Genomic DNA, 12,360 nt, shown 5'->3' with positions numbered 1-12,360 from the left:
AGGATAGTTTCTATTTCACCACTTTATCACCTATACTCTGGGAGATACAATAGTGGAGATGTATGCTGAAGCACTGGTAGAGACAGGAAAAAATAAATTGAGGAAAGGATCAAGAAATGATAAGGCATCGCTGAAAGTAGATATCAGGGTTATTTGAGGGGATAGATAAACGCTCCCTGCAGCACTGAAGTTACAGCCATTGCTCAGGCAGTAAAGCTAGTATTAAAATTCTGAAGAGCACAGCATGGTTCAGACTTGGGATGGAGATACAAATTGCTAGAGATGGCCAATATGGTGCCCTCTAGGTGTTGGACTACAGCTCACCAGGGATGCTGAGAGTTGTAGCTTAGCAACATCTGGAAAGCATTATTTTGGCTATTCCTGTTATAGGTTGTAGTTAATAGGCGATACATGCACTATTCAAGTCACACAACTCTCACTACCACTCTGAGGTTCCCAGCAATTTAAAAGTACAATTTAAAAGAGTTTTAGTTGGCCTAGCAAAGTAATTTTTTGTTTTATACAAAGTGCCTCTGAACCCAAAGCACAGACTGAAGTGTGAAGAACAACTCAGGTTATATATATATATATTTAAGCACAAATATAATGTGACTCTTGGGCTCATGCACACATCTTGTGTTTATAGAGCTACTTTGAACTATAGAATTTCTGAGTTCAAGCTTTTCTCTCTAGTGATGCATGAAGCAATTTGTTCTTCAGAATTTTCATAATGTCCATTATATAAAGGAAGTTCTCAGATATTTTTGATACATAGATATAAAATAATTTATTGGAGGCAGAAAGTGGGCAGGAACAGGCATATATAGAGTGCCAGGAAAACATCCCATTTTCAGGATTTTTCTCCTACATCCATTGCAATGCTTAATAGCACCAGTAAAACGTTATTTTTAGATTTATTACCCACTTCACCAGACAATCGCAGGATGAGATACAAACAGTTTAAAACAAATTACAATCACAAGAAGAGTAGGTTATAGAAATATGTAATAATGCATAATGAAGGTGCCAGACGCCTGTAGGGAAGGAATTCCAAAACTCCCACAATTATGGGAGTGAAACATTTAATACCTTGTAGTTGATGGAGTAAAGCATTTACTCATGTTTAAGTTGCAAATGCTGCATTTACAAAGCTCTGTGAGAATAATGCTTTTTTAATGTTTGATAACAGCGCATTAATTTGCCATCACTCCGAATTAAGAGTACAAGGCATGGTTACTGTTTGATAAAGTGCAAAAAAATGTGAAATTCTAGTCTTGATGAGGTGCACGTGATACAGGATTTCCCACATACTTTCCTTTTTCCATCTCTTGCACACCAGTTTTTACAGATGGGAGGATGCAAGGTACTTGCATTTATACTGCTATCAATGTTTATCACATTTTGCAACAGACAGTAGCTAAATCCTGAAGCTCTCATCAATAAAAAGTGAACTTATTGCTATTGTTAGTTACTATCCTAATTCTAATGAGCATGCCATGAACCCTGTCCTCACCAGTAATATATTCAATTGAGTAGTATAGCTTTTGCAATGTTGTATTTTGCGCAATACTTCAAAACCACAAACTTGCCAACACACATTTGTGATCCATTAGTGGTTGCATATTATGCACGGTAAAGGTAAAATGAACAAGAAGACTGTGAAATTGCTTTATTTCTGCCCCTGGGGAAAACTGGGTTTGGGGTGGGAAGGGAAGATCTTAAATATACTATTGCCAGGTATAAGAGTAAACATTACCAAAGAAAGTAGCGTGTTCCTTGAAAAGTTCCATCATGCCTCCCTATTTGATCGCCTTCCAGCTCTATTCCAAGGTAGTCCTCTTCTCTCCCCAAAAGTGGTCCCAAATACTTAACAGTTCCCTTGCTGATTTTTCCTGCTGGGCATGAAAATTTCACTAGGTTTCCAACTTTCAAGTCTGTAACACTCCTGGGTGCAAATGGTCGTCTTGATAGTGCTGCCTTATCTAGACGAATCCTGGGATAAAAAATGGTAGAAAATCAATAACTTTCCTTTGAAAGAGGAAATAAGGGTTGTTTGGGGTTTTTTATACTCCAGCACAACTTTATTATTCAGACTGTGATAACCAAAGAATCCTACATATCTTATGAACAAACTAGACATGACAGGGGAAACCTGGGACTGAATCTCCCAACAACTTTTTGCAGAAACAAAATTGGATTGGGCCATGTTGCTGAGTGTTTACCCTCACAGTTCCATTTCCTTCAGTCAGCCCCCCCACCCCCAAGCCAATGCTAATTTGTAGGAAGGGCAAGGATTGACACCTATATTGTTCCCATCTTCTTCCCATTCTAGGGATAATCACAGTTCTGTAAATATTTAAATAGGAGAAATGCCCATGGGGGGTGGGGTGGGTGGGTACAATATGGGTGCCCCTATTTTTCTCTCCTCTTCCTTCACAGCTTCACTGGATGGTATTTATATCGGTGAAATGACATGCAAGAAAATGGGTCTACTTTGGTACCTGAGAAAAGCAGTTGTTCCCCTTGAATGTATATGCACTCGAACACTGCATTTTCATTGCAACTTAAGTAAAAGAGCTGTGATATTTTTTTTGGGGGGGTAACAATAACATCTGTTCAAATTCTTGATTCTAACAACATATGGGAATCTTCATGCACAAAATTAGGGGACAACTGGCTGCTATTTGGTCTGCAGAAGAAACAAGACACAGCTATTCTGATGTAAGCCACTGCTCTGATGTTATAGGCAAGTTGCAAGAAAAATCTTTTATGCAGCAGGTTCTTTCAACTTCAACCAGTGGTAGCTGCTGTACACATTTTAACAAAATCAACTCATCCTTTCTTGGCAAAACTTGCTCTGTGTTTTAAACAGTAGCAGTACATCAAAGAAATTCCTTCAGTAGCACCTTAAAGACCAACTAAGTTTATATTTTGGTATGAGCTTTCGTGTGCATGCACACTTCTTCACGAAAGCTCATACCAAAATATAAACTTAGTTGGTCTTTAAGGTGCTACTGAAGGAATTTTTTTATTTTGCTTCGACTCAGACCAACACGGCTACCTACCTGTAACTAGTACATCAAAGAGACTGAGGACAAGCTGCTTAATTTGTTTCTAGGAAAGCAATTATTATCCTTGTAAAGGATTGGGAATCATGCAGTATTTGTGGAAAATTTGGATTTAGGTTTGTCCATGCCTCTCTTTAATAGCATTATGGAAGATCTTTTTAACAACATTGCAGTACAGAAAAGAAAGGCAAAGGAGGAGGCAGAGATCCAAAATGCTACCCGCTGTATGTGGGCTATGGAAGGGTTCTGGTCAGACATAGAATATTGGTCATTGTTTTTAAATGCTTTTATTCTATGGTTTTGCCATAGGACCACCAGGTGTAATGAAATATGGGATAGAAATGAAATAGATTTTCACTGTACACAGCTTTGTCTTTTCCATATTCCCTCGTGGCCAACTTTTCAAGGCCTGCACTCACATGGTGTTAGGGACAAAGCCAAAAGTGGGTGCAGCAATGGAAACAATGCTTTATAAAATATGACACATTCCAGACACACAAAGCCAAAGGCTTCTGCAAGCACAGGCCCCTCTCTATTGCAACAAGCAGGCAAGCAAGGGGCATTAGCACAACTCAAGGACACATTCCACTCCAGTAGAATTACTTAGCGGGTGTGGAGTAGGGCTGGTGAGGTGTGTAACCTAGGGAGAGTCCTGAAGGGTTAGGGGCCTCCCTCCCCTGTGCTAGAGAATATTTGGTGGTGATCTTTTCCTGTCATTCATAATGTTAAAAGCAGCATGCAGGAGGGCTTGGCTTGAAATGTAGGTACAGTGGGACCTCGGTTTATGAACACCTCGGTTTACGAATGTTCGGTTTATGAACGCCATGGACCCATCTGGAACGGATTAATTCACTTTCCATTACTTTCAATGGGAAAGTTCGCTTCAGTTTATGAACGCTTCAGTTTATGAACAGACTTCCGGAACCAATTACACCCATGCTTCGGGTTAAGTACGCTTCAGGTTGAATACTCCACGGACCCGTCTGGAACGGATTAATCCACTTTCCATTACTTTCAATGGGAAAGTTCACTTCAGTTTATGAACGCTTCAGTTTATGAACAGACTTCCGGAACCAATTGTGTTCATAAACCAAGGTACTACTGTATGTTCTAGTGCCTATCTTGGTTTTAGCTTAGCAATAAGGGACCCCCTATGCTACTGCTTCCCCTCCTATTCAATGGTTTTGCTGGGGCAATCAGTGTACCCATAGTTGTCAATCCAACACCTGCCACTCATTCAGTTCCATGTAGTTCTCATAGCCCTACCTTTCTGAAGCAAGCCTAGCGTTATACAGTATCCACAAATTGAAACAATCCTAGCTGTCGCATCTTGGTGCGCACAAGAGAGTATGATTGATCTCATCTAATGTGCTGGCTGACATCTATACACAATCAGAACAAAGGGGAAAGTCAGTCCTTCATCTTGTGATGAGCTCAAGCCCAGCAGACCTGTTTCAGTGCTTTCCTGCTTTAGCTAGACTGTTGCTGAAGTGTTACTTGACCTCTTTGAATTCATTAAGTTGGCAGTACTACACAGTGTGGGGTCTCAACGTTTTTCTTTACAGCAGAAAACTACTGGTACATTTACAACACAATCATATTCATGTCCATTCAATTCATACCTGTTTGGATAATATTTATTGCAAGTGTCCACTTGAGAGATACCACTCGAAGATGAACGTGAGATGTTTTGATCATAGTTCTCATGACTTGTTGTTTGATTGTGTTGAGTAATACAAAGAAAGTTGTTGCTGCTCGCCTTTGTGACCTCTTCAGATGCATCATCTTGATTTTAAAAAAATTAAAAAGCTGCTCAAAAATTTGGATCAAATCTAGCTGCAATATTTTGTTCAAGAATGCCCAACTCAAATGGGTAATGTGGAACCAGTCCCTACCAACAGATGCTCAGGGAATATTCTATAATTTTGTGTGCAAAAAGCCTAATCTCACCTCACTTAGATACTTAAGTTGTAAAAATGTAGATATTTATCTGACAGCTTTGGACAAAGTGGTGCTATGCCTCCTGGAAACCATTAAAGTGCATCAATCCATGGTTGGTTGGTTTGGTTTTATTTTACGAAAAATGCTAGAACACTGTAATTTGCACAGCCTGCTCCAGTGCACTCAGTTTGATCAAACTTCTCTTTACTTGCCGCACTTCTTGAACCCATATTGCTAATTTGAAAGGGGACAAGGGAAGAGACACTGATGTGGCCTCAGTCACTGGCTAGTCTGCTTCACAGCCCTGGAGATGCCATTGGATGTACTGGGGATTCTTGAAGGCCCTGGTAAACTCCCTTGCCAAAAGCACATTCGTTCAATTAATAAAATATACCATTACAGATATATTGTGACAACTCCAATGATGAAAATAATGTCTGTAGATAAATCTAATGGACAGATAAGAATAGATAAGATTAGATAAGAATGGTCAGATAAGATAACCCTGAGATATGGTAATCTTCTGAGGCCCTTCTTCGTGTGCCTCCTCCACGACAGATTCAGAGGGTGGCAACACGAGAACGGACCTTTTCTGCAGGTGGAATGCTCTCCCCAGGGAAGTTTGCCTGGTTCCTTTATTATACAACTTTAGGCACCAGGCAAGAACATTCCTCTTTAACTAGGCCTTTGGTTGATTTGATTGGCATCCTATGCCCTTTTACAAATATGGGTATGTGTGTGTTACTGGGTTGTTTTATTTTGATTATGTACTTTGTGGTTTATATTCCTGCAGGTATATGGCAGTATATAAATTCAAATAATAATAATAATAATAATAATAATAATAATAATAATAATAATAATAATAGGATATCCAGCTCCAAGGTTAGACTTTTCTTCAGTTGTCTGTCTGTATGCCTTTATGATAATGACACGACTAAATGACTAAACAACAACAAAATCCTTACATAGCCATCACATTTTGTGGCTGTTTTTCCAATACTGAAAACAGTATGTTGACCAATGATCCTTTCCCCCATATGGGACAAATGCAGGGAGGCTACACTTTTGAGGTACACTTAGTTTATCCCAATCCAATAAAGCATGCAGATGCATTACTAAAAGCAATAACACCCAAGCTCAGAATTTTTCCTATATTTTGGGTGCACTGAAATCTGGCATGTTTTGTGGGGAAAGGCCATGGAGAATAATGAATAAAATCCAAAGCCAAGGAATGTATTTCACAACTCTAATCAGCCGATTAGATCTTACTTATCACTGACTGCATAAAAAGAAAGCTGAAAACAGAAAACCAATTAAGCGATTTTTTTCCGCATATTAAGATTCATGGGAACATGCAGTATACTTTTTTGATTCTTTTCTGTGCTAACAAGCAAAATGAGAAAATGTGCAATTGCATATTTTAATTACCATACCTTTTAAGTCTCTGTTTTCTTTTGCTAGCCCTGTGTCACAGTATCCAGAAATCAGAAATTCTGTAGATTCACTATTGATAGATGATGGCGAAGAAGCATTTTTCCTAGAATGTTCTTGAATCTTTTCTAGATAAAAATAAAAGCCTTGCTTATAATCAAATTCTGCTTAGATGTTTTAGATATTATAAAGCAATAATATTTCATTCAGTCTTTTGAAATCACTGTTGATGCAGTCTATTAAAACAAAACTATTTTTATCAAGCACTGATGCTTTAATTATTAAAATGTTGTATTTTTAAAAGTGAAATGTCTTTTCCGTTTGTTGGTTGAATGTCTTCTGAAAGAGCAACTTCCTGCTTATTATTATTATTTTAAATTAAGACGTGAGAAATTCATTTTGGCTTTAGTATAGCTGGGACAGAATTGTCTTATCACAGATGCCACATTTAAAATAAACTGTAATCAAATGAGTAATATTAGATACACATTGGAAGAACTTAATGTAAAATGAATATACAATGCTGCTAGTTGCACTGATCTTCAGGCACTTTTAGTTTTAAGAAAGCTATTTTATAGCTATTTGCCATGATTCAGCATTGCTGTGACTGCAGTAGAAAGCTGAAGCCCTTTTTCTGCAGAGCTGGATCTCTTTTTGCTAACCATCAGCTCTGACCGTATTAATTACCTGTTGAGGGTTAATCACCTTTACAGTTAATCAACAAATACCTCTTCCGGCATTTCAAATTCCAATGAAGATTTGTTTTGGTGAATTTCACTGTGGTAGTATTGGTATTAATGTTGTAACTTTGCCTTGGATAATTTATAAAATACTTGGGATAATTGTTGAGGGTATAAAGATATACCTGATGACTAGAGACAAGATCTTTTAAAATGAAAACACAGTCATTCTGGGCACAAACACAGAGGCAGCCCAGAATGATGAGATGATGTGTATCTCTGTACATGCATCAATAAAAGCCTTACTTGCTACACTAACCACTACAAGTTATTGCCTTATCCAGCTTATGAAAGAAATGTCCGACTTTTCTCTCCATGATAGGATTCATATTGAACGTGGTGGTTGAAATCAAGTTGATTCTCACTATATCTTCAGTGATTTTTATTATTATTGAAAACCTGTTGAATGCACTTTATCCTTTTAAGAAACCTCAGCCCCAGGTCTATCTGATTGCATGGCGAGTAGCAACTATTTTTTATGCAGCAGTCAGTGCACAACAGTGATGGATAGGGGCCTGTTATACTCAGTCTTCCTCCTGTATTAGTACATCGCAGTGGACACATGATGAACCCATGCAGAAGAATGGGCTCCATGAGCAGTGGCGTAGCATGAGTTGCCAGCGCCCAGGGCCACACAGAGAGAGGGTGGGAGTGAGGGAAACAGACAAAGTATGCATGCGCATTCAACTGCCTAACGGCATCTGCATCGCCCAGAAGATCACAGCTGCAGAGACAAGAAGAGTCGTTCCATTGTCTGGAGAGGTCACTTCCTAGTTTGCACAGAGGAGCCATTTTCAAAAGAGCCCAGTGACGGAACTGTGCAGCTGTATTGAGGCAGCTTCAGGTGTTGAAATTTTTGCGCCCCTAACAATTATGCACCTGGGACAACTGCTCCTGTGTCTGCCCATGCTATGCCACTGCCATGAAGCTCTGCTATAAAGTCATTGCTCAAAAGTAACTGGTGTTAATGTTACAGGTAGGTAGCCGTGTTGGTCTGAGTCAAAGCAAAATAAAATGAATTTTTTTATGGTGTTAATGTTGTTAATGAGATGTGGCTGGAGCAACATACTGGGCTGTTTACTGATCATCGTAAGAACCCAAGCAATATACCATAATGGTGGTTCCTTTACCATCCTGTTTGCCAGCAACTGTATGCATGAGCCATTCATATTTCCTCTTTACATCCCATAGCTCTTCTTTCAGCCTGTGGTTTTCCTCGTTCAGCTGGTGGCTGATTTCCCTCAGTCTCCTGGACTCAGCTCTTAGCTCACAAATCTCTTCATGCAAGGTCTGCTCATAAGTGTCTACTGGATCATGTCTGCTGTGCATCCTATTGATCTTCAGAGGGGGGAGAATTAGTTTAAACTGTGTTTTGATTCTTGATCATGAAGGAGGAAAGCAATAAAGAGTAGACATCAACATATAATAAATCAATTGTTTAAAGCATAACTGATCACTTCTGAACTGCTGTAATTCCAGGTTGGTTAAAGTTTTTCCCAATGGATTATATTCATGTGCAGAGAAATTGCACAGTGCACCCTACCTGGTCCTGTGCCACTGCAGACTGCAGGACAGGTTCTTATGTTTGAATTTCCCATGTAAAAATAAATTGTAAGTCACATAAAATATTGCACGTCGCTTAGAGTTGCCGTGGCAAAATAAGTGAACAACGAATTTAATAAACAAACAAACCAAACATGCAAGTAAAAAGGCCAGAACTCTTTCTCTTCTGTGCTACTTTTCTGCATGCAGTGAGTTTATCATCCTTTACAGCATGGTTTAGCAGTGAATGTGTGAATTATGCTGTACAAATACATAAAACATTTAGGAGACAAATACATACATGTTTAAGCTCACAGTTGTAGGCATAAAACAAATGAATATCACCCATTGACTAATTATAGCTTTGGTTACTGTTTGATACATGATGAAATATTTATTACCTGTCTTCCACCCCACAGGTTTAAAATTAAAGTATATAAATTATAATAAAGGATTGTCCCAGACCCCTTACCTTTTTCTTCAGATTAAGATTTTCTTCTTTAGAGTCTGTTAACTTCTGCATATACTCAGATTTTAATTGAGCCATTTCATTCTTCAGTTGTGAAATCTCCTCATCTGCCTTTCCTAGCTCTAAGACCGCAGTCTCATTGGCTTCTTGAAGATCGTTGATCTGACTTTTAAGGTTTACTGTGTATCAATATGCAAAAATATTCAGTATGCATCGTCTAGTCACATTTAATGCCTATTGTGCTTAAGACTTTAATGCAAGATACACTTACCTGGGGAATAAGTCTCACTGAGCTTATTTCTCAGTAGACATGCATAGGATTGCAACTCTCCTACTGAAATAAAAGGGACTTCAAAATACTTAGCTTGGATCCCAGGACTATGCTTGCTTCTCAGAATGAATTAAAAGTGTGCGTAAAAATACAGCCTCGATTGAATGGTGCCTAGTATCTGTAGAGGCATAGGATATGCACTTTGCGCAAAAGATTCATGCATTGCAGGGCGCTGAACTAGATGACCCTCGGTGTCCCCTCCAACTCTGCAATTCTATGAATTCACTTTGGGAGGAAATTGTACAGCTTGAATTGGTTTGGGGTGGAAAGTTTGTTTACTTGAGTGCATATAGAGATTTTAGCGGGGAAGTGGGGAATAATGCATTAAGTTGATGCTTAACTTTATTGCTGTAGCATTGACTGCTTGCAGGGGTAGCCAGTGTTAACCAATCAGTTGTGGGATTGTAGTGGTGGCAATAACCTGAACACTCATCCTATAGTTCTTAGAGGGAGTAGAACATGGTTTCAATGTTTTTCTAAAATGCTATTTGAACTTTGACAGAAATAAATAAATGTGGATCATCATGTGGACTGATGCATAGAAAAGCAAATTAGCACACATTCAAATGGAAATTAAAGGAACTGCATGTTGAATGATGAAATTAACAAGCTTGCATGACTTCATACCAATCTGTTGCTGTAGAATTCCGGGAGAGATGCATTCAAATTTTGGCAGGCTACAAGTTGACAGCTCTTCATTAATAAATTCTATTTCCTTAAAAAATAATAATATTTGTATTAGTTTGTTCATTTGAAACATTCCAGTTTCAAAACCCACATTTTTTATTACACGGAGAAGATAAAAATATTGCATTCTATTTGTAATTCTGAACAATAATTAATATGTGCTTTCCCCATACTTCTGAGTTTTTTTAATTGATGTCTTACAACATATCTACATAAAGTCACACATACTTATATTCATCTCTCTCTGTGTGTGATATATATATACACTGTGTGTATGTATGTGTGTGTATGTATATATATATATATATATATATATATATATATATATATATATATATATGTAATACATATGAATGATGCAAACAAGTGGAGGCACTAACAATAAATGATTGGATTGCAGCAACAGCAAAATTGGGACAACCTCTAAGAACAAAGGAATTAACAAGATATTTGAATACTGTACAATGCATTTTTTACGTTCTTGCTTATAGTATTCCTCATCCTATCAATGAACATGAAATAAGTTCTCTATGTTCACTTTTAACTGAACCTTCTTTATAATTCAGGAAGAAAAAACCTGGTCTATTATTAAGCTTTTATTTTCCCCCACAAATTTACTTTGCATACTGGCATTCCCATACTTTATTTGGATAGCTTTTGTTTATTTTTGGTGTGGTATGCTATCTGTTAGATTCATTATTGTATAAAACCTGTGGTTTCTCCACACCCATCCTTCAGTTTGTTTAGCTGAGAAAACGTAAAGCTTAGAATTTTTGTCTTTGACTTTTGTTGCTCTGATTTCTTTTGTTTTTTTCATTGCTGGCTATGCGGTGTCATAAAAATGCTAATACAAAAAATACCTCTATATGTTTTCTTTTTACCCTTCTGTTCTTATAGTTTCTGTGTGATAAGCCCCTATAAACTTGTGCTTACAGGCCCTGCCTAAGAGTCTGCAGCAGCTCGCTCACTGGTCTATTTTTATCTCTTGAGTTCCTGCCATTGCCATCTGTTTAGTGTACAACCAAGATTATCTATTTCGGAAGCATTTCAGTTCACCTGACTTGCCACTCCCCCCTCAAAAGTCAAATCACGCAAGTACACAACCGCTTCATTAATCTATTCAATCCATTGTTCTTTAAGTATACAGTGGTACCTCGAGTTACAAACGCCTCAGGTTACAAACGCTTCAGGTTACAAACTCCACTAACCTAGAATCATAGAATCACAGAGTTGGAAGAGACCACAAGGGCCATCCAGTCCAACCCCCTGCCAAGCAGGAAACACCATCAAAGTATTCTTGACATATGCCTGTCAAGCCTCTGCTTAAAGACCTCCAAAGAAGGAGACTCCACCACACTCCTTGGTAGCAAATTCCACTGCCGAACAGCTCTTACTGTCAGGAAGTTCTTCCTAATGTTTAGGTGGAATCTTCTTTCTTGTAGTTTGAATCCATTGCTCCGTGTCCGCTTCTCTGGAGCAGCAGAAAACAATCTTTCTCCCTCCTCTATATGACATCCTTTCATATATTTGAACATGGCTATCATATCACCCCTTAACCTTCTCTTCTCCAGGCTAAATATACCCAGCTCCCTAAGCCGTTCCTCATAAGGCATCGTTTCCAGGAAGAGTTACCTCGAGTTGAGAACTTTGCCCCAGGATAAGAACGGAAATCGTGTGCCAGCTGCGCAGCGGCAGCAAGAGGCCCCATTAGTGAAAGCACGCCTCTAGTTAACAGTTTCAGGTTAAGAATGGACCTCCGGAATGAAATAAGTTCGTAACTAGAGGTACCACTGTATAATATGCAGGGAGGAAGCAAAGGAATGGGGAATTACGCAGTTTTTATTTCCCGTGCCCCCACTTCTTTTGGATAGTTTTGCTGATGAGTTAATTGTAGCTTCACTCTTGCAGCTATCATATGCTATTTAAGAACAGAGTATTCTCTATTCGCTTTCTAATTTTACAGTATGCCAGAACTAAGGATAACAGCAAAGTGAAAGTGCTTCAGTTGATGAAGATGTTAACCTGGTGTGTGTAGAAAAGGAATGGAAAATAAAACTGCTGGTATCAGAATGCTGGTCTACTGATCTGTGGTGTGACCACATTTGGAATATTCCGTACAGTTCTGGTACTCAAAAAGGATATTGCCGA

At 38.5% G+C, this 12,360-nt stretch overlaps 1 protein-coding gene across 4 annotated transcripts in view; it reads right to left on the bottom strand.

Annotated features, from left to right (window-relative positions):
• LOC118084806 (uncharacterized) overlaps positions 1-12,360 on the bottom strand; it is a 32,023-nt gene that overhangs the window by 686 nt on the left and 18,977 nt on the right. For all 4 annotated transcript variants that reach the window (XM_035114794.3, XM_035114798.3, XM_035114796.3 and 1 more), the window contains exons 5-10: positions 10,153-10,240; positions 9,198-9,373; positions 8,314-8,521; positions 6,446-6,571; positions 4,691-4,853; positions 1,757-1,993 (exon numbers count right to left, since the gene is read on the bottom strand). In XM_035114794.3, coding sequence (XP_034970685.3) covers positions 1,757-1,993; positions 4,691-4,853; positions 6,446-6,571; positions 8,314-8,521; positions 9,198-9,373; positions 10,153-10,240 — 998 coding nt within the window. The remainder of the gene's footprint in view (positions 1-1,756; positions 1,994-4,690; positions 4,854-6,445; positions 6,572-8,313; positions 8,522-9,197; positions 9,374-10,152; positions 10,241-12,360) is intronic.

This window comes from Zootoca vivipara, chromosome 4, assembly GCF_965207765.1.
Source record: "Zootoca vivipara chromosome 4, rZooViv2.hap1.1, whole genome shotgun sequence".
NCBI classification, from domain to species: domain Eukaryota; kingdom Metazoa; phylum Chordata; class Lepidosauria; order Squamata; family Lacertidae; genus Zootoca; species Zootoca vivipara.
The sequence above is the reverse complement of the archived record's forward strand: the minus strand, read 5'-3'. Positions and strand labels throughout refer to the sequence as shown.